Source organism: Neolamprologus multifasciatus, chromosome 18 (genome assembly GCF_963576455.1).
Source record: "Neolamprologus multifasciatus chromosome 18, fNeoMul1.2, whole genome shotgun sequence".
Taxonomy (NCBI): Eukaryota; Metazoa; Chordata; class Actinopteri; order Cichliformes; family Cichlidae; genus Neolamprologus; species Neolamprologus multifasciatus.
This window is the reverse complement of record NC_140456.1, coordinates 13,361,389-13,383,118: the sequence shown is the minus strand read 5'-3', so window position 1 is coordinate 13,383,118 and position 21,730 is coordinate 13,361,389. Positions and strand designations below refer to the sequence as shown.

General features: G+C 40.4%; 3 protein-coding genes across 5 annotated transcripts; 2 read left to right on the top strand and 1 right to left on the bottom strand.

Moving 5' to 3' along the window:
* The first annotated feature begins 5,163 nt into the window (after positions 1-5,163).
* On the top strand, positions 5,164-7,164 carry LOC146497489 (apolipoprotein D-like). Its single transcript, XM_085141642.1, has 5 exons — positions 5,164-5,433; positions 5,585-5,718; positions 5,849-5,970; positions 6,370-6,455; positions 6,541-7,164. Exons 2-5 carry the CDS (start codon positions 5,599-5,601, stop codon positions 6,780-6,782), a joined length of 570 nt encoding a protein of 189 aa, XP_084997768.1. The 5' UTR covers positions 5,164-5,433; positions 5,585-5,598; the 3' UTR covers positions 6,783-7,164.
* Positions 7,165-7,715: 551 nt separating this feature from the next.
* Positions 7,716-9,904, bottom strand: LOC146497488 (apolipoprotein D-like). Its single transcript, XM_085141641.1, has 5 exons — positions 9,599-9,904; positions 9,385-9,517; positions 9,146-9,267; positions 8,254-8,342; positions 7,716-8,161 (listed from the first exon to the last, which is right to left on the bottom strand). The coding sequence occupies exons 2-5, from the start codon at positions 9,502-9,504 to the stop codon at positions 7,920-7,922; spliced, it is 573 nt and encodes a 190-aa protein (XP_084997767.1). The 5' UTR covers positions 9,505-9,517; positions 9,599-9,904; the 3' UTR covers positions 7,716-7,919.
* Positions 9,905-12,981: 3,077 nt separating this feature from the next.
* samd7 (sterile alpha motif domain containing 7) lies at positions 12,982-21,680 on the top strand. 3 transcript variants are annotated; one of them, XM_085141615.1, is made up of 9 exons: positions 12,982-13,412; positions 16,698-16,834; positions 17,118-17,241; positions 17,786-17,910; positions 18,017-18,098; positions 18,298-18,974; positions 19,072-19,187; positions 19,269-19,379; positions 20,031-21,679. In XM_085141615.1, the coding sequence occupies exons 2-9, from the start codon at positions 16,732-16,734 to the stop codon at positions 20,265-20,267; spliced, it is 1,575 nt and encodes a 524-aa protein (XP_084997741.1). In that variant the 5' UTR covers positions 12,982-13,412; positions 16,698-16,731; the 3' UTR covers positions 20,268-21,679. The 3 variants fall into 3 exon arrangements, with proteins under 3 accessions (XP_084997741.1, XP_084997743.1, XP_084997742.1); XM_085141617.1 differs by lacking the exon at positions 12,982-13,412 and adding an exon at positions 13,419-15,918 and having other exon boundaries at positions 20,031-21,680; XM_085141616.1 differs by lacking the exon at positions 12,982-13,412 and adding an exon at positions 15,925-16,283 and having other exon boundaries at positions 20,031-21,680.
* Positions 21,681-21,730: the final 50 nt, after the last annotated feature.

The following is a 21,730-nucleotide window of genomic DNA, read 5'->3' as shown; positions in this document are numbered from 1 at the left end:
TGTGCAGATCTTACCATTACAAAAGTGAATTTCCGACAGTATAAAATATAAGAAAAGAAATCCAACACGACTGCTTTTTTTTTGCCTCTTTTTCTTCTAATGTCATGAGTGACAGCATTACTTTTGTTCATTGCAGAGAAATGTGCTTCTGCAAATGCGTAAGCGTCATCTTCAAACTGCTCACAAATAAATATATTCAGCCCAGAAATTATAAGCTAATAAAAAATTATAATTTGTACCGCATGTTGCTTCTGACGAAGCTTTACCAGAAGCTACATTAATATGATCTGTCAGCATTGTGTGACATTACGCAGTTATGTGCATTTCATGTCACGCTGGGGCTCCCGCAGCTGTGCACACAAGCATGCTGTGGGTTAAACATGTGGAAGAGAACACACTGCTCTATAAATAGTGCAATGTACATATGCACTATACATAGAGCTTGAGAAAATGTCCTTCTGCTGAAGAACAACAAAGCTCACAAATTCACGTGCAAACTTTCACTGCTGTGAAGCCAGTGCTGTATTCAAAAGAGACTTTGTTTTTAAGTTTGGCAACACATCAACATGACTGGGGACTTTTGGTCTAACAGAAAGAGTATTTATTGAGAGGGGACAATATAGTGAGGGAACACAAAACTGAAATCTTTCAAAGCCATTTTCTTTGCTTTAATTGACTGAGTTTGTCTAATAGAGAACAATTATATGGTGTGACATTCACATTCAGGGAAGACTAAAACACTGTCAGCCTCCAGGAGAGTTTGGTGTGGGATTTATCTCATGCCTCAGGGCCCTGCATTCAGAGCCTTTGTGTGCTTTGACTTCACTCTTCTAGTCTGAAAATCAGTTGAATGATAGAAAACAACCATAAAGAAACACAAATTCAGTTCTGTATACGTGTGACCGAATACGACTGTGTGTGAGTGGGTTGTGAATTAATCAGAGTTTTAATGGCAGCTCAGTCCAAAACCTCGAGCAACAGCAGAACAAACCACAACAAAATCTGTCAGACACACCAAATATTCCTTTGCTGTTGGGCGTCTGTTCTGCTGCTGTAAATTGTCTGTTATCATTATTGTGTCCGACACTTTTTCTCTATCATTAATTTCATGAAATAATTAGAATACGGTCACAGAACATGATCTCAAATCTTCCTGAACAATAATTTAAAAATGAAAGTGGCTGCTTCCCGTTGCCGTCGGCTAATTAAGAAATCTGCATGTTTCTTCATGTTAAGGAAAATTAAAACAGGCTCGTCATTTCAGGGATTTAATTGGCCTTAAAAAGACTTTTCTCCTTTTTTTTAAGTGTCATGAAGCAGATTCCTTTCATGAAAAATGACCGAATGGAGCATTCACGGCTAAATTAAATTAAACACAAACACCTCGGAGCCAAGTGATAAAAAAACTTAATATGTGATATAAGAAAAATAGCAAAGCACCCTTATTTTTATGTATTTATTCAGATGAAAAACAGGATTTTACCAGCACTTATGGTTATTTTTGCCTTTATGCATTTATTAAACAAATGTGTTGTTCACTGCAATCGACACTCCAGAATTGGAGGAATTTGTCTTTGTTATGTGGAAGTGAAATTGTGGAGCTGTAAAGCCTATAAATGATAATGTTTTGTGTTTCAAATAGGGAACAAATTAGAAATATGTAGCCTGTTGTTATTCAGATTCACGTCAATAAAGAAGCTGGAGAAATAACAGCTGATGACCTGTGGAGATGAAGTGGGATTAATTAACTGTGCACTGCTTCCCACTTTTATTCAAATATGGAAAACCTAAATCATCAAATGTTCATTTTTCCTTTTTTCTGATATACTTTATGTGCAGTGTTGACATGTTTGAAAACAGCTTATTTGAGACTGGGGAGTGTTTGGTTAAGCTTATACAGTATGTGGTGAGTCTTTTTTTTTTTTTTTTGCCTGTCCCATTTGGTTCTTTAGCCATCAGAATTGTTGTCTGAGGACCAACAAGGATACCCAATGGATTTATTTTGCCAAATGGATCATCATGGCATTGCCGTATTGGTCCATTTGATCGACCTTTGTTTTTATTATTTATTTTATTTTATTTTCAGTTGTTACAGACGGGACAGACATGAGTGAGGGATAGGAAAGGGAGAAAGAAAGAGGAAGGAAAAGAAAAACAGAAGGGGAGAGGGACAGTGAGAAAGGGGGGGAAAAAATATCTCCGGGATCACCTGATGAGAGAAAAAGAATGGAAAACAAGCAAAATAACAAAACAAAGCAACATACTAAACAATACCATCGCATTAATCTAGCTAAGTGTAAACAGCAGTAAATACTAAATATTGAATGTTGTTGTGCAGCACGCAGGACAGACAGCGCACAATGTGCTTTGAAGTAGCAGCCAAGAAAGGTGTGATTTAAGTCTACGAACAGTGAACACCCGTGTGCACACCTGTGTGGATCGGCGTGCTTGTATTCAAATGGTTTCCCCATGTAATGGTCTGCAAGAGGATGTAGAGAGCCATAGCCCTGTCCCCCAGGGCATGAAGCAGGCATGGAGGAGATCCAGGCCCCAGACATCCAGAGGCCCCAGAGTGCAAGAGCCCAAGGAGGACCACCGGAGGGGCATCCGTGCCACCTTCATGATGGTGGTGAGTCTTTAACATTTCAAACATGGCTGAGATGATGATGATGATGATGAGTTCCACTCTCTGCCAAAACACAAACTAATACATGTTTACAGGTTATACAGAAAAAAGCATCACAGGATCGAGCTTAACTTAACTAAATGAAAACTTCTTTTTTTTTATTAAAGATAAGGTAAATCAGTTAAACTGTGTTTCTTTTATTACTTTATGGAAGAATATCATCGTGTTTTGTGGTGCAAGTGTGTAATTAATCCACCTGTTTTATAACATTTCCAGAAAACTAAAAAAGATGAGCCCCAGTTTGCTCTGACTTTGGAGAATATTTTTTCAACTCTTGTGTAAAATACTCTAATATTCACCTCCCTCTCAAGTCCGACTGTCATGACAGTAGATGTTAATAACACAGGTGACTTTATTCTTCATAATCAGGTCAAGTTTCCTCCAGGACAAGAACATCTTAAACGTGCCTGCTGGTATTAGCACTTAGCTGAGAGAAACACTGTGCAGAGCATCACCAGCTTTTGGACTCTTGTCTCTGGTTGGATTGCAAAGAATAAAAGTCTAACAGTTTGATCTTTCAGTCTCAGACAATTTAAATGAACAGCTCTGAATCAAAGTGCAGCTCTGCTGTAAAATGCTTCGGACGGCGGTTTGCAAAACACTTTCTCCAGAGATGTGATGCAATTTTTCTGTCTGAAATGAGACTTGGATTATCTCGAGACAACAGTTTTATTTTCTACCAGACCAATCACAAAGCAGACTGCAGATAAAAGTAATAATTAATCATTTAATATTCGGAAATGAGTGCAGCAATTTATCACGATACACTGCTGTTTTCAATCATTCTTCTGCCTCATGCAATGATCTCTAAATTTTAAATGTTTTTAATTAGTTTTTCAAGCCCTGCTGCTCCCTGTCTGATTCTTTTATGTAAATCCCTTTTATGACAAACCCGCAAAAGCTACGTCAGCCTCAACCCACTTCCTGTTTCAGTGCATTTCAAGGCTCTCAAAGCCCTTTGTTAAAGAGATGAAAAGTGAGTCCAGAAGCAGAGAGAGCTGCAGTGGGAGCAAAGCGTCCAGAAAAGCGGGGACACCTGAGCTCGGGTCGTGTTTTTCACACACCTGTGTGTGCTTGGCGAGAGGAGATGTAGTAAGCACCGACCTCATGCTGCACTTTTGTCTGAAGGTGGAAAGACTGACGCTGGCTGCAAAATCTGTTTGATGTAGGATGAGGACACAGACACTCTTCATCTTACACGTCATCTCAGGTTCCCTGAAAATAGCCTCTTTAGAGTCTGGGTCATTTCATGTTTCAGTAGGATGATATGTGTTTTATAACATCTCTGTCAGATGTAGTTCAGTAGATGAAACAAATGTCTGCCTGGACAGAGCCACTCTATTACTAAACCTTTAGCTCCGCTTTAAGGGTGTAAATAAATTTGAATCACTGGTTCTTTTCATACAAATCTTCATTGTGTTTCTTCTCCTTGTTGCATGTTCCCACACTCGGTCTCCTCATTTATGACCTTTCGAGCTGTTGCTGGTCCATGCCTTTGTCTGCCACCCTCATAATAATACATTTGCAGTTGTGCAGGGCTGCAGTTCGCAAGTATGACTTCCTGGATATCAGTTTTCTCTTTTTCTTTTCATTTTTTCGTTTTTTAGTGCCAGGCTGCCTGTTTCCTCCTCAACTGGAGAAGTTTATCATCAGTTTGCTGTCAGAAACAATAATTCCACAGACATGATCTTTTCCATACCAAGCCACAGGGTTGTGCCTCTTTTTGTCTGGATTTAATTAAAGTGAAAATTAACACTTTAATTTGACACGCTTCATCACTGTTTTGTCTTGAGCTTGTTTCTTAGTTGCTGTGTTTAGTTTTTGTTCCCGTTGCTGCTAAGTTTATTGTTTATAATATTCCTTCTTTCAGTTTACCTCGCCTCCTTGGTGTTCCCCATGTATTGTCAAGACTCAGTCAAGGATGTTCCCCTGTTTAGTCACTTCCTGTTTTATTTTTGTAGCCTTGGTCTCGTGCTTTTTCTATTTAATTTTACTTTCCTGTTTCTCATTATCCCTGATTTGTTCCCATTGTGTCTGCCACCCGTTTGCCCCGTGTGTCACCCTGTGTCAGGGATCCTTTGTTCCCTACCTCCCAGCTCCCCCACGTTTATTCCTTCGACTTGAATAAAAGCTTGTTTTCTTTTGACGCCTACCTGTGAGTCAGCATTTGGGGTCCTTTCCTCCATTACTAAATATGCACGAAGTTTCATGCAGGTTAGTATCTTTAAAGTGCCTCACAGATTAGGAAGGCAGAAAAATATGAAAAATATATATATTTGAGGAACTTAAAAATGAAACCATGTTAAGTAAAATCAAGTTTAAAATAACGGCTCAGTTTAAAGTCCAGCCTTGTCTTGTCTCTGTTTCTGTAAAATGTGCAGGAAATTAGGTTTTATGATCACATTTTGGGGAATCAATTTTTTAAAAATATTTATAGGTGCAAATAAGCAGCAATTTTGATGTTTATCTTCATATTTGTTGTCTGTCTTTCAGGAAAAAATACATGTGAAGGAGGGAGCAGTGATCCAAGAGATCCGACAAACACAGCGATGTGATTACATGACCAACCTGTTACTGTAACCTGTACTGAGTATTTATTTGAACAGGTGCCAGCTCTCACACTGCCCCCCTATCATGACACAGAGGTGGGACCCATGATCGATAATGAAGTGATGCAAGCATTTGAATCTTTAAAATAACCTCAGAGGCTGAGTTCTTTCACACAGCTGATTACCTGCAAATAAACAGTCAGTGGCCGTGATTCTTCATGTTTCTTCTCTACATTTATTCATTCTTTTCACATCTCAGGCTCTTTCTGTCACTAACTGACACTCACATCATGTTTTGTTCACTGAACTCCAGCATGAACTCTTGCTGTTTGTTTTTTATTCTCTGCAGGTTGAGGTGAGAAGATGAAGCCTGCACAGGTGGTTGCATTGACTCTACTGTCTGTTGTTGCGATCGGCGCTCAGGTCTTGAGGTTGGGCAAATGTCCCCAGCCTGCTGTTCAGGCCAACTTTGACGCCAACAGGGTGAACACTAAATTTTTTCCTCTTCTACTGTTTATGTTGTGGGACATACAGATGATATCTATACACCTGCTTTTCCTACAAACACAAAATATTAATTATGGGCTCTCTGAATCTCGTGCTTCCTCTGCAGTACATTGGAAAATGGTTTGAGATCCATAAGTTGCCCACAAGCTTCCAGAAAGGCCAGTGTGCCACTGCTAACTACACCCTGCTGAGTCCTGGAGTCATCGAGGTCCTGAACACTGAGCTTCTGTGAGTATTCTGTAAATATTTCCATTTAGATTTGACATTTTGAAAATGTTTTAATTTTTAAGAAAACTTCTGCATAAACTCAGAAGGACACATGGTCCTTGACATAATTGTAATAATCGGAGGGCTTTCTATTCTTCACACCACCGCTTCATTCTACTAAAAACAGCATTACCGTACAACCGCTTGCTTCTGCTTTTTAAATCCTCGTTCTAGACGTTTTTGCTTCAGATGTTTTCAACGTCCCTGAACAAAACTCATGCCTCATGAACGCAGGGTCACTGGCTGAACCTTTGTACTGTTCCAGAGTTACACAAAGAGAGCATTTTGTAGAAAAAAATATATAATTGAAGGAAAGTACACGAGTAGAATTAATTTCTATTTCATGTTTCATTTTATTAGCGATAATGGAACCGTTAACGCCATTGTCGGCTCTGCCAAAGTCAAGAACCCCGCTGAGCCTTCCAAGCTTGAGGTCTCCTTCAACAGTAAGTTGTCATAAATGACTTTCAATTTCAGTCGTGACAGATTCAAGTGAGCCACATATCCCTGCTGTTTTCACCTCTCCTGCAGACTCTCCTCCCGGCCCCTACTGGGTTCTGTCCACCGACTATGACGGTCACTCTCTGGTCTACGGCTGCACCAACTACGGCCTGTTCCGTGTGGAGCTGTCCTGGATCCTGAGCAGGAAGCCCACCCTCTCTAAGGAGACTCTCGAGAAGCTCCAAGGCATCCTGTACTCTGTCGGAGTCAGTGTGGAAAACATGGTCCCCACCAACCAGGACGAGACTTACTGCAGCCCAGTTAACCAGTGAACCAGTTAATGTACGCTCCTACTTCAGCCCACAGGACTGTGAGGCAGGGGGCACAATGATTGCATGCAAAGACAATGCAACAATAAAGCTGTGTAAAGAAATTTCATGTTGTCCATTTTGACATTGCAAACACAATCTGCACCTTTTAAAATCTAAAACTAGGATTTAAATTCCAACAATGCCCAGAAGACAAAAGTCCCAATTTCTCTTTCACCTTCAGCACTTTTCTTTTCAACTTTACTTACTGCTGATGGGGCTAGACTCCTTCTTAAAAGCATGTTTTTAGCCTTCTTCCTTTCACTGATTAATTTCAGAGTTGCAAAGTTAGCTGTCAGTCACATGACGTTTTTGTTGGGATTTTTGTCTTTTTTTCCTAATAAAACTTAATGATACACTTTATTTTTATTGCCACTTAAAAAACAAAGTGCTCCATGAAGGAAAACAGACTTTTTTTTTAAAAGCCCAATTCCATCTCCATTAAGCAACAGTGAAGGCAAAGAGGATGAGGATGAAACCTAACAAATGAGCAGCTCCAGTTAAAAGATTTAGACATAAAAAAGCAAAAACCTATTCTATGGAACAAGGTGAAGGAAACCAAAAAATGAGAGAAAAGTCACTTAAAGCCCAATTTTAAATACTTCATTGATAATGTGTAAGAATTCCACCCTGACCACCGCTTAAAATCCTTTTTATCCCTTTTTGTCATTCTTGATGTGTGTCACTGACTCCACCCCGGCTCACAGGCACAAATGTACCCCAGTTTGATCCCAGCTTCACTAAAGCACAACTTTAAAAATAGAAAATTGCCTTAAATGAATGTATTTATTAGGTGAAATAAAGTTACCCCAAATAAAGTTAATTCACTCTAATGCAGCTGTCCTTAAAGATGTGTGTTGGTTCAGTTGTGTGTCAGTGTCAGCAGCTGTATATTGAGACAGTAAACAAAAGGAATGCAATGAGAATGGTCCACTTTTATTGGTGCAACAATATAAATATTGAGTTAAAGCAGACATTATATTAGCATATTAATTAATCTTGTATTATATCTGACAGTAGGCCCAATTTTATTTTTTTATTTTTTTATTTTTTTTGCATTGACCTATCATGGAGACATTCACTGATAACCACAGCACATGTTTACTCGTGCATGACTCTGCAGTAATCTCTGTCCTGATTGGTGTCAAGCAGCTTCTCCACACTGGCTCCAAAAGAGGACAGGATGCTCTGCAGCTCCTCCAGGGTTTCCTTAGGAAGGCTGGGATTTCTGCTCAGGATCCAGATGAACTCCCCATGTAACGATTCGATTTCAGTACAGCTGTAGACCAGGGCGAAGTTGTCGTAGTCGGTGGAGAGAATCCAGTACGGGGAAGGGGGAGTGTCTGGAATTGTGTAAAAGGGATTTTTGTACAATTCAGCTCTCCAGTTTAAAATGTTTAATATGTGTGTAAAAACAAAAAACAAGGGTCCATACTCTCAAAGAAGGTGACCAGCAGCTTGGCAGGCTCAGATGAACTTGCGGCCTTGGCAGTGCCGTTGATGCTGTCAATGGTACCGTCAGGACTTAAGCAGATAAACAGTTAAACGTTAGAAAAATACTTTTTATATTCAGACTGTTCAGAGTCAAAGCAACATTTAGTATTATTTGTTTGTAAAATTCAAGTTCTCAGGTCTCAAGTCAGCAGGTGATTTGTCATTTCCTTAAAGGGTGGGCTGGTAGTCAGAGAACACCACAGCCATTAACAATCAGACTAGGCTGGGGGGGTTTCTTTATTAAGTTAATTTATGTAGCGCTTTTCACAGACATGAAAGTCGCAAAGCACTGCACAACAATTAAAACACAATATCAAGAGAGAATCGTGTTAAAACAGAACTGAAAAAAAGCAGAAGGCTTGATTAAACACCACTGACTCCACAGAGTCATTTAAACTGAGCTTGAGTGGTAAACTTTTATGGATTGGATTAATTTTAGGATGAATCCATCTTCTCTATAGACTTATTCATTTACTGGTTATACATTATGGTAAAACCTAAACTGTGTCTCACCTAAAATATTTTTCAGATGCAGTCTGAGGTTTGAGGAATAACCATTTATTGTGAATGATATTTTAAATCCCAGAAGAGACTGAAGAGCAGGACTGAGAGGACACAGTTCCAATAACAAATCTGTCTGCTCTTCCAGCACCACACACAGCACCATGGATATATCCATATCTATATCTTTTACATGTATTCCAGAGAAATGGTGCAGGACAAAGACTCTGACTTGTACAAACATTATTCGGATAACGGATCAGTAAGCAAAGCAGAGCAAACTAACAGACTCAGCTCTGTGCCTGAGTGCTCTCAGGCACTGAAGTACTCACAGCAGCTCCTTGTTGAGGACACCAACGACTCCTGGGCTTTGCAGGCTGTAGGTGGCAGTGCTGCACTGGCCCTTCTGGAAGCTGTTCGACAGTTTCTGGATCTCATGCCATTTACCAAGATACTGTAAAGGGAGTTGAATTGGTTTTGTTTGTGAGGCAGATGTGCACACTGGACATTCCAGTTTACCTTAATGAAGATAAATTAAAATACAGCTCAGAGTGAGGAGTTTGGTATTCACCCTTGCAGCATCAAATTTCTCCTGGACGGCAGGCACGGGGCATCTCCCTGGTTTTATAGACTGAGCACCGGCTGCCACAATGGACAGCAAAGTGAGGGAAATCACCTGGATGGCATTCATTTTTCCCCACAACCTGTAAAGAACAACGAAAAAAGTTTGTCAGCTTTTAAAGATAAAGCATAAAGAACAGGGGGTACATGCGGGTGTTACTCACTTGCCTGTTTTACTGGGTAGTAGTGACGCTCTGTGTTTTCTTTCAGTGATTATACACCTGTCATCAGCCCCGCCTTCCCATTAGCATGTGAGGTTATTTTGAGGAAGCAGGTATGAGATGCTCAGCAGCTGGTCTCATTCTCATCTACTCCAGAATTGGGGCCTCAGACAGAAAGAGATTAGTTTCGTGTGACAGTTAGATAACTATGCAGAACTTGACTGTTGAATAACATTTAAAGAAAAATATAGTGGGAACCAAAGGCGATTATGTATAAAATAAGATGGTTTCCTTTGCTTGAGTGTGCCCCATCTAGTGGCTGGAACTGGTGTGCAGAGGAGATAAGAGGACTGCAAAGGATTGTCTGAAAACAGCAGGTGCTCTTACTGATTAATCATAACTTAATGATAACAAGTCATCATTCATCATTATTATATAATACAAAACCTTTTTTCAATGCAATAACAACAAAGATATTCATAAATACATCTTAACTGCTAAAACATTTTCAGAGAAAAAAATCACTTGTGATAATTTCATTTGTGAACAGAATTCTTCGGAGCAGTGGCTTTCCCAAGTGAGAAGGAGCGTCCCACTGAGTTACAAGTACGTAACTTAAAAGGAATTATCCTGATGATCTCTTTAACATTTACTGCCCACAGTTTATAGCAGAAGAAGCCCACAAATATGTTGCTGGCAGTGATATATCAGCTGATACATAGGTATCGATATTTATAATGACCAATAAATGAAAAACTGAAAAAGTAAAGAAGAGACAGGAGAAACACCCTTCAGCCATGTTAGGAATGTCAGTGTCGCAAAGTTGGTCCACCAGAGGGCGCTGTGCAACTTTCCTGCTTTTGAAATTCCACAAACTACAACAATCAGCTGATCTGAGCAGTCTGGTAGAGCATTATGGGTAATCCATGACTTGTGGTATAATTGCATGCAACAAATTTTATGGAAATCGTTTTATGTTTCGGATCTCTGAAAGAAATAAAAAAGGCCAATATATCGGATTGTTAAATATCGGTGTTGGTTTCAGTCTTAGAAATCTGTTATTTGTCAGGTTCTATTAACACAAAACCACGAATCGGTTTTATTTTTATTTTTTAAATCTACCGATTTTTTTAACTTCATGTAATTTGTCATAGCAGAACAACACAGTTTTCTAGTGTACATGTGAAGAGACCTATTTTTGCCGATAGCCTTGACACAACATACCTGATGTGTCACACACAAAACTAACTTTAACCTCCAGATAAGCTAAAATAATTTAAACCTTTTTCATGTTTCCTCCAGTCAGACACACAACAATATCTTTTTTTGGATTCAGTGTTTAAGTTAAACTGTATAAAATCAGCACATCTTCACAGTTTTTGTTCAGGAACTCCAACACAAACTGTTATTTCAGGGAATCTTGATCCTGAAGAATCCTAATATCCATTATCTCACAGTAATCAAGACCTAAACAAGATTTCCACCAGCCACAAAAGACGTAATGCTTCCAACTTAGAGGGATTACGGCTTCGGTACAGTCGTCATTTGGTGTGGAGAAGAAGGCAGGAAATACAGGTGATCTGGACACCAGATTGTTGCTGTAATTAGAAGATGGATGGTGTCTGTACTGACCCAGTGAATTTATAGCCAGACCCCTTTCTTGAGGTTAAACCTGCTCTGATCCCTTTGCCTCACTGTGACTCCATAATACTGGGTGCAAGCAACTTGGACAGAAATCCCTTATAAAAAGCTTACCCCCAGGACATTCCTCAATTGGCGGTTTAGATGTCCTAATGCTTTGTTCTCTTAATTCTTAAGTCCTTTATTAATGCTGTTGTTTTTATTTAAAAAAAAAACTTAGTTGTCTCCCAAATCACTGCTTAAACACACAAGAAATATGCTGAACCAATAAAAAAAAAAACATAGGAATACTAAATAATGTTACTTCAGCTGGTTCATCTGATACTCTTAGTTTAGTGTATTTTATCACCTAAAATGACGTATAAAACAATATGTTGCATGTTTTTATTTTTTAAATATTTTATTGAATCTAATTGTATTTATATGGTCCTTTTAAAAAACAACAGGGTTTGACAAAGTGCTGTACAAAGCAGGAAAACAATAAAAACAATAAATAAAAAATAAATTTGGGTGTCATCTGCATAAAAACAATGGGCTAGTCCATATTATAGTATTTAAAGCAGATAAAAAAAAAGTTTAAAGACAACCCTGAGAACTCTGGCTAACCCTGAAAGAAAGGTGCGATACACCCAGGACAGATTCACGAGTCTATTGCAGAGCTCAGATAACAATACTCAGATAATTATGCATGCTCACATTTACACCGTTAATTTAGAATAACCAGCTGATGTAACACGCATATCTTTGGACTGTAGGAGATAGCTAGTACTGCTGTTGTGGAGTGACACAGAACCACTGATGCACCGTGTAAATAAAACTGGGTGCCATCTTTTGCCCACGGCTGAGATTGTTGGTCACGCCTATGGTAGGATGAAGTAAATTCTCTGGAAGAAACCTTCCTTTACAAGGAAAATGAAGAATTGTCACATGTTAAACTGATGTTAAATCACTTAAATTGTATTTTTTTTTAAAAACTTGTAATGCAGTTACAATCAGGCTTTATAGTGCAGTGCAATCACTTCTGAGAAGCACTTACACTGATGTGACCTCTGCAGTATTTCATGGGAATTTGGTTGATTTAGCACCGTTAAATGTGAGTTTACATTAAAAAAATAAAAACCTAACAAATTAGTAACATCTCATTGGTGGTGGATTCTAATATATTTGGTCCACTGTATATAAAAATAAATAGTTAAAAGTCTCTACTTTTCCCTTTACCCCTTTAACTGATGTATTTGGCATGTATATGATGAGCAGTCAGAGTGCTCAGCTCTCTGGAGGCTCATTGCTTCCTTGCAAAGAGATACAGACACACCAAACTGTCCCACTCCATTTAAAATGTCCTACCAACCCACCACCTGTGTCCCTCCACCCCCCACAAACCCCAGGCATTAAGGAAAACATCATTCCTAGAAGTGCAGCTCTATGCTGTAAGCGGCTGGTGAGCACAAACTGTCAGATTAAGAGGTCTGAGAGGATGATCTGGCCAACATTTAGTCGGATTTCTGCCAAATTACCACCAAGCATGTTTGGGTCAGCCCTTTGGCACCCTGTGGAGAGCAATACTTCTGACATTCAAACTAGACATGTGAACAAACAACAAAAACTAGAGCAGTAGGAGGTCTGCAACCTGCGCCATGCAGCTCCCTGCAGGTGGCCACAGAGCAGCTAAGGACGGGTTGGTCACTTAACTACTGGAAAAGGAAGCTAAGCATTTAGGTGTCTTAACTATGGCCTAAAGTGCTAACAAGGGATTAGTGAGGTGAACGTTGAAAGAGGTTTAGCACTCCATGCTTAGGGCCAGTGCTGCTTCAGTAATTACACATCAGTTGCAAGGTGCAGCAAGCAGTTGGATGGGAGATCATAGTGATGTCAGGGCAGGGAGGGCTTAAAACAGGAGATAAGGCCAGCTAATGGAGATGAAATGAATCAGTATTTAACAGGTCTTTTTTAGTTAAGGCAGTTAGCTGGCAGCAGACTGAACTCAAACCACTTGGCCAGAAGTCCTAGGAGGCCATTTAGTTGGACGTGAAAGAGGGAAAGACGAAGATCTGTGAGCTCGCCAAAAACTTTTTGGGGAACATTTTTAACTTGATTTTAGTTTATTGGCTTTTTCATTTTTCTGGAATTGAGACACCGGCATCTTCAATCTCTGCTCAGCAGTGTGAACCTAAAGGTAGGTGGATGAAAACATCCTCTTTCAGTATTTTACACTCTTTGATTTTCTCTGTACAGTTTTATGTCTTTAATTGTCACAAACTCAGTGATGTTATAGGACGTCCTGTCTTATGTTTAGTTTTATCCTGTTTTTAATGTCCAGCTTTCTATTGGAATTTGCCGTTCTGCTTTTGCTTTTCTGCCAATGCATTTTGTAAAAGTGTCATATATGATTAAAGTTACTGTTACCCACAAAACCCACAAAAAATACAAAACTGCAAAACTTTTTATGCTAAATATTGTCATGCATCATTTTTTTTCCGTATGTAGATAATCTAAAGGCCAATATGATTAAAGGACAACCTTGAAATCCGAATAATTAACATGATAACTAGCCCAGATTCTGCATATAGCGCTACCTGAGTATTTCCGGATTGGCTTCTTGCATATTTTTTGCATTTGCACATATAAATTAACACTCATCCTTTCAATCAACACTTTGTCTTGTGAGTTTATGACCACAAGCATTTCTTAAACTAGTGATATCTGCAACTCGGCACTTATTGTCACGAAATCTAATCTGCTTCATGCAACTGACAGTATTTGCATGGCTTTAGCTCATGTGTGTTTTGTGAGGGGATTAGGAAAGGCTAGACAATACTTCTGTCTTGTCTGATATGACCTCCTCAGGGCTCCATCTAAGTTGTCAGCAATTTTTCCCTTTAATTCATGCTTGTAATGAGATTAACCAGGCAACAGTAAATCCAAGGAGTCCAATCCCCGGATTTGGCAGCTGCGGTGTGGCCTCTGCTCGTCAAGAAAATATGACAAGAGTTTCCGTAGCTCACCTTTGACTAAAGTTTCACTTGGAAAAACACTGCGACCACTTCAAATTTGCATGTCTCACTTCAAAAGAAGCCAGTTTTGAAGATTTGTTACTGCAGTAAACTCAGTCTCAGGCAACGAATTCACTTAAGAGACTTAACGTGATCAGAGTGTTAGCTGTTTCCAACAGGCCTTATAAAGGATTCCTCTAAATGGCTCAAGTTCACAGACACTCCAGTTTCTGCCTCTGATGCATCACATTTAAAGAGCAAAGGATTAATTTCAGTCAATATCAGACTCACTGTTTAAAAACACTTTGTGCTGTTCTGCTGAGAATCCTAGCAGACTTATTTATACGTCAGCTCAAAAGGAAAGAAAGAAAAGAAAGAAAGTGCAAATGCACAGCAGGAAGTTAGGCATAGTCTGTGCACAGGTTGAACCCACATTTAAAATGTTATATCAACAGCAAACCTCACACACTTCAGGTACATTTAGGTACCTAAAGTAGATTTTCTGTTTATGATGCTTGATGTGAATTAATCTGTTAAACTGAAGGAGACAGGGTGTCACATGCTGTGTGTGCAGAAATGTGAGTTGAAGTAATAAATTGACTTAAATGAGGAAAAGTGCTTACTGTGATAATGATGCTGTTGTTTAAAATAATAATGAATATTTCTCAATTTACCAGGAGATATTTAAATTTGCAATAAAAAAACTATTATGCGCAGTTTTAAGGAATTTTAGATCTTCGTCACACCGTATTTATCTGTGCAGCTGTTTAAAAACTGGATCGCAGGTAAACACAGGTGTTGCTGCTGAGAGTGAACCTGTATTTAGGTACAGGCTCATTGGAATCAGACTTCTGTTCCTTCGTTGACATGTTGACTGATATAAACTATGTTAGGTGTTTATCCACACTCTGAAAAACAATTAGTCTTTAAATAAATTCTGCAGTTTACTTCCTTTCTGATGAAAGTGTAAATATTGGCTGTGTGTAAAGGCGATGACACTCCAGGCGAGGCTCGGAGCTCAGTGCCCACTCGGGATTTACACGGACATTAATGCCGTGTAAATACATTTCTTCTTATTTGCTGATGGCTGCGGTGACATTGGCAGAGAGGGAGGTGAAGGGGGCATGTGTTCCCGCCACATAGCTCCACATAAACCGATTGCATCCCCAGATTTATCCCCAAGGTGTTTTTGGGACATCCTGGGAGCTAATGGAGACTAATAGGCTTAGCACTTAGGGTGTATTGTCCGGGATCCTTACAGGCAAGGTTTGCTGAGGGTAAAACTCTAAACGTGCGGATTACCTCCAACACATCCCTTTAAAGTGCTGTATAGCCAGGACTTAGCTAATAGGATCCTGAGGGTAGCAGGGGCCTGTGAAGGTGGCGACGGGGGTTGGATGGGGCAGTAGGGCGGACAGTAGGCAGGTCAGCAGATGTAGGTGGCAGACTGTTGCAGAACTAACTGGGGGATTAAAGTCGTCAGATTAGATGGGCTTCACAGGGAATTTGAGAGACTGTGGGTAATGCACAAGGCCTGGGGGCAAATCTAATGGCAGCATTTGACTAGGGGGAGGGTGTTACAACAGAAATAATATGTCCAAGTGCATGTGCACAGCTTACACGTGTCCCTGCACTGGCAGGCTCATCAGTTCAATCAGCAAACCTCATATGAAGAGGTGGTTCTGCGGGGTGAGCATCCATATTCATGTCTCCAGATGCACACCGGCCCTGGATTAGCAGCGCTGGATTACTGTCGTTTACAGTATCATATTTTGTAATGGGATTTCTGCAGTGTGGAAGGCTAATTGGAGGTCTCTAAGTCGATTGCACTTATCTGCACAAGCTGCTGGTTCAGCCGAGAACAATGCGGGTATCTGGGGTGAGCGCACATGTGAGTGCGCCTCTATCCCTGTACAGGAGGACCAGCAGCATTTGCAAGGACAGAAAAGATGAGAGGAAATCGTCCAGTTGTTTGTTCTGGCCTTCGTACGGGGTTAGGATTTGGATTTAACGGTTCGGGATTCATTGCCTTACGGCGAGGTATTAGCGTTAAGGTAGGTTTAAGATTAATACTTAAGGCCAGGTCTGTGGAAAAGGTGAGGTAAGAGTTATACTTAGCTGTAGTTAAAAAGGTCGCTTGCAGGCTGTTTACAAATTTACATGCTGCTGAAATCACTGCTGCATCTTTGCAGTCATAAAGTATGTAATAACAGACACTAGGCAGAATTTACCTGCAATGTTCAGTAATCAACGTGAGATAGAGAACTGCTGCTCTCTAGCGGTGATGTGAGGGAATTACAAAAACGCACCCAGCACTGAGGGGTTTGTAGTTGGCTCAGTTTCAGCTACTGTGAGAAATAATCTTGCGTGATTTTATTTTACCTGCCATGCGAAGCGTTATAGGATCAATGTGTCAAGTAAACTGTCTAGTTTCTAGAAATCCTTCAATTGGCTCTCTTTCTTAACAGCATTCAGGTGGAGGTCAAAGGTCGTGAGTGTGTCATGACCCCACGGGAGCAGCTGAGGAAGATGACAGCGCTAGGGGAGCAGGGGTCTTTGGATGAGAAGCACTGGTACCGACTCGTCAATGGGATGTCTGCTGGAGGTGAGGAGGATGAGCAGCGTAACAACATAAACCAAGAAAATATTATTTAACTTTTCAGGTTTTATTTATAGACAGAGTTGATTCTGTATTTGGCAATTTGGATTCTGTATTTGTATTTGGTGATCAAGCCTGTTTTCCCTCACCTTCCCTCACGCCGTTTTTGCACATTGGTGGATTGCTCAGTAGCACCTGCAGGCTCCAGCTTTAACAGTCAGTGCATGCTCCAGGTGAAGCAGCTAAAACGGCCTCCCGGTGACCTGTGGTGCTTTTTCACTTCTTGCAGAGCTGAGGCAGAGGCAGGAGCTGATAATGAGGAACCAGATGGCTATGGCACCGCAGATCCTTGCCCAGGGTCAGCAGAGGTTACAGGGGGTCCCCGCACAGTTCGAACCTCGGTTCATGGAGAGGTCTGTAGCTGAATTCTCTCCTAAACTTACAACAATAGTTGTCTGAAAAAGGGCAACCACAAGAAAACGAGTAGAAGAAAATGCTGCAAGAGGTGTCCGTGTGAAAACTCTGCTGCTCTTTTCTGTTCTTTTGGACAATTAAAATGTTTATAAGGCTAAAATAGACCTCGCAAACCAGCTGTTTTTATATGGAGTTCCAAAATTGCCAAAATGATTATGTATACATTAATTTATGTGCCTAATTTATTCCCCTCCTTCAAGAGGCATTTTGAAAATATCTCAGTTAAAACTAAATGTATGTGAAACAGAAATGCATAAAAAAAATGTCAGAGAAAATAAAATAATAAATAATTAAGGGGAAATAAATATGAAAACAGTAATTCATAAATACAAATATATAAATTTTAAAAAGAAAACATAAATAGAGTAATACACACTTTGTTTTTGGCCACTTTGGTCCCCCACATTTTGATCCTACAAATATATGCTTTTTAAAGTGTTTTCCAGTTCATAAGTTTTCTTCTTTGTTTATTCCTCTTATCAGGGAGTTAGTTCCACCTACCGAGATGGTCCCGTCTGAAGCCAGGCAGATGCACATGGGCCCTCACCTCGGTCCACCTCTGCCTCCTCATGCCAACGTCCTGCCTGGAAGAGGTTTCCCTGCACCAGGTGAGCGCCACAGAAATATCGCCTGAGATAATTCCCAGACAGCCTGTCTCGTTTTAATGCGCGGTGATAGGCATTGACAGCCTGTCTGTTTCTTCCTGTTTCTCAGCTGGGTATGGCTTCTTACCCTCAGAGCCCATGGAAACTGTTGCCCGGCGACAAGAGCTCATTCACAAGCAAAATATAGCCAGGTATTGCGTGCCGAATATCATCATCACCATCATCATCTCACAGAAAGTATTCCACCCACACGCTTTGCGTCACTGTTTTTACTGAATACAACTGAGACTTGATCCCCCCCACCCATGCTGCAGCAAGGGTTTTATATCATGGCTCCATCACCACTGCTGCACAAATATGTCTAAAATATTTGTATGCACTTCTTTTCAGAATGGAAATGAATGCCATCCTGCATCAGAAGGAGCTGGAGAACGCGCACCAGAAAGGCTTGATGGGAATTGAAAATCCCATGTCATACCCTTCCAACCCTATGGTGTTTAGAGGTCGTCAGCGCATGCCAGACAGCCACGATGTCTTCGTCCACCGGCCCACCCTGGATGAACTGCACTCCAACAATATTCTTATGTCAGCCAACCCATATCCAGCAATAAGCACGCTGCACAGAGAGCGGGGGCGCAGAGCAGGTCGGAGGCCAACTGTTCACAAGAGTATGGAGAGCCATGTGTCCAACGTGAAGGGCCAGACTGAAGATAAAAGTGTAGAGCAGAGCCCAGGGGCCGCATCGGGGGAGGAGAAGGAGCTTGAGCCAAAAGGGGACATGGGAGAGGAGTGTGCCACCAGTAAGACACATCATCAGGCCAAAGTTGACCCTGAACTGGCCACCGGAAGCAGGAAGAACTACAAAGATGGGGAGCCAGGCCTCCGGAAAGCCTGCGTGAACAGCCAAGATGGGAGTTCAGATGCAGCCAACAGTGGAACAAATGATAAAGACATATCTAGCCAATGTTCGACGTTCCAGGAGAAATTCATGTATCCTTCCACTGGAGGAACTCTAACAGGAATCCCTTACATGTTCCCGGTCCCTGGAAATGGTTTCCTTCCTCCTGGTGAGTTAAGAAATATTAAATAATAACACTTGTGCCTAAAACCGTGAAATGTTCTGCTGCCAGTTATTTAATATACTTGCATTTTTTGTCTTTTAAGGCCCACCAAATCTCTTTCTCAATGGTGAGGAGGTACCCGAAGACATCAGGAAGTGGACAGTGAATGATGTGTACAACTTTATTAACAGTATTCCCACGTGTTCAGAGTATGCCCAGGTTAGTAGCCTCACATTTTTGTAGTTGCCGCCTCTAAATTCATTCTGTTGTGACTTTCTAATGTTGGGTTATTTTTAATAGACTTTCAAGGACCACATGATTGACGGAGAGACGCTGCCCCTCCTATCAGAGGAGCATTTATTGGATACACTGGGACTGAAGCTGGGGCCAGCTCTTAAGATCCGCTCACAGGTACAAAAACACAGATTCTGACTGGAAATGCAATCCCGAGCCACCAAAGACAGGATTTGAAGGCATTATCTGATGTACGAGGATAAATCTTGAATAAAGGTTTATTTACATGACCGCTTATTTATACAACTCCATGTGAGGAGGTTTTATAAATATCCTTGCTGAGTGTTTTATGGGCTTTGTGTGGAAGCTTATTTCCACCAGTGACAAAAGACCATTTTTGCTTTGTGCTATTATCCTAAAATTCTGACTCAATAACTAGAAATTTCAAATTGTCTAAGAAGTTTGAGTCAGTAAGTCCAATTTTGAAGATAATAACCTGAAATTTTGAGTTTTGGCTAACATTTTGTTGTTGTTGTTGTTGTTGTTGTTGTTGCAGAAACAAGCTTCCATAGATTTGAACTGAAGTTACCTCACTTTATTAAAGGGATAAAGTAAAGTTTGTTTAACCAAACATGTCCTTAGTGGAGTACAGCCCCTATTAAAAACCCCAGTTTTTTCTTTACTATGAGAACTAAAATGTCTACTGTGAAAAAGTTTATTCACTAATTGTATTTCATTCATTCTTATACGCTAATGTCTCAGTTATAGCACAAATTATTTCAGTTAACATCTATGTGCTCCTTCCCCCTTGCTCTTCTTCTTCTACAGGTGTCCAGACGTCTTGGTAACATGTTGTACATGATGAATCTGCCACTCTCCACCGCCCCACTGCAGGCCACCCCTGAGAAGCCCGGGGAGCGCTCATCAGAGATCGGTTCCCCCATTAACTGCAACAGTGAGGAGATGGTGGCAAGTCCAAGAGATCCCGATGTCATAAAATCCGCTGACCACCTCCACGATGCAGAAAACAACTCGCCTCCATCTGCCAGCAGTGAGACTGCCTGACCAGTGGAAAAATGTAAACCAAAGCAGGGTACAACAGCACGCTTTGGTGAGCTGCTGCTGCCTCTGTGGTGGATTTGTTTACACTGTGCTGAACTGGACTGAAGATCCACATTTCAGGTTCCTGTTGAACGTTTTATACATTTAACAGCAGCAGCTGCAGTGGAGTGAAAGTGATGCGGATTTTAAGTTACAGTATCAGACGCTTATAAGGTCCTACATCACTTTTCTTCGCTAGTCTGATTATAGCTTCTTGAATTATTCTTGCAAGCTGCTAAACGCTCCTGTAGGCTGACGTGCAGAGCATAGTAATCATATTTTGGAAATATTTTATAAACAAAATAATGACATATTTAAATATTCTGGATTTTGATGCTTGATACTTTTTTTTTTTTGCATTTCTTATACTGTAAATAAAGTGGGTTTTTTTCTACACAGGAATCTGCATCTTCTTGTCATCACATGGAATCAATAGGTTGGGCTCAATGAGAATACTGTGTGAAGTTTGCATACATTCGTCATGAGTATTAATTTAATATGTTAGTTTGGGGCTTTTTCTTTGATCTCTTTTTTTCAGTTATAATGACTTGTTTAAAAACAAGAACTGGCTCCTGTAACACCCCAGAGCTACTGAGTCAGGGGAGCACACACAAACATGTCCTGGCGTGTAGAGGCAGCTTTTAGAACTGACGAAGCTTCTGGAATGAGAGATTAAATGTTTTTAGGATCAAACAGGAAGGACATTTGCCTTTAATTCAACTTCTTTAGTGTTTCATGAGTCATGACCTGGATGACTATACAATCATATAACTCCATCATCTATTGTCTGGTGGATGCAAATAGTTGCTGCAACAGTCAAGGCGATTATCTGCTCAATCATTTTCAAGCTGAAAAAAGTCATGTGTTGTGTTTTTTGTGAATGGAAATGAGAAGGCTTTAGAGAAAAAGCTTTAGCTGGCGACAGTGTTTGTGTTCCACTCTGGGGCACTATACTTTTCCCAGTTTGCCGGGACTACATTCACATTATTCTATTATCTTCTCCTTTTTTGGCAGCTTTCTTTAGAAACCCTCACACCAGCCCATCTACCTCCATCTCACCCTGGCCCTAGCAAACTCCTCTGTCACACCATTACTCTGCATGTCCTCCTTCACTACATCCATGAATTTACTCTGTCGTCTTCCTCTTCTCTTGCTTCCTGGCAATTCCAACATTCGCCATACAGTTTATCCACTGTCTCCTCTGCAAATGTCCAAACCGTTCAACCTGACTTTCCCTCTGATATGCTAAATTCTAATAAAATTGTCTCTTTCTGTCAGTGCCATCGTCTCCAAACAATACATCATAGCAGGTCATACCATGTATTGTTTGTATCCAAATTCTTAATAAAAACACAATAGTTCTATGTAATAGAATTATCCTTATCGGTAATATATCTAATACTGTATTACAAGTATATATTATTAAA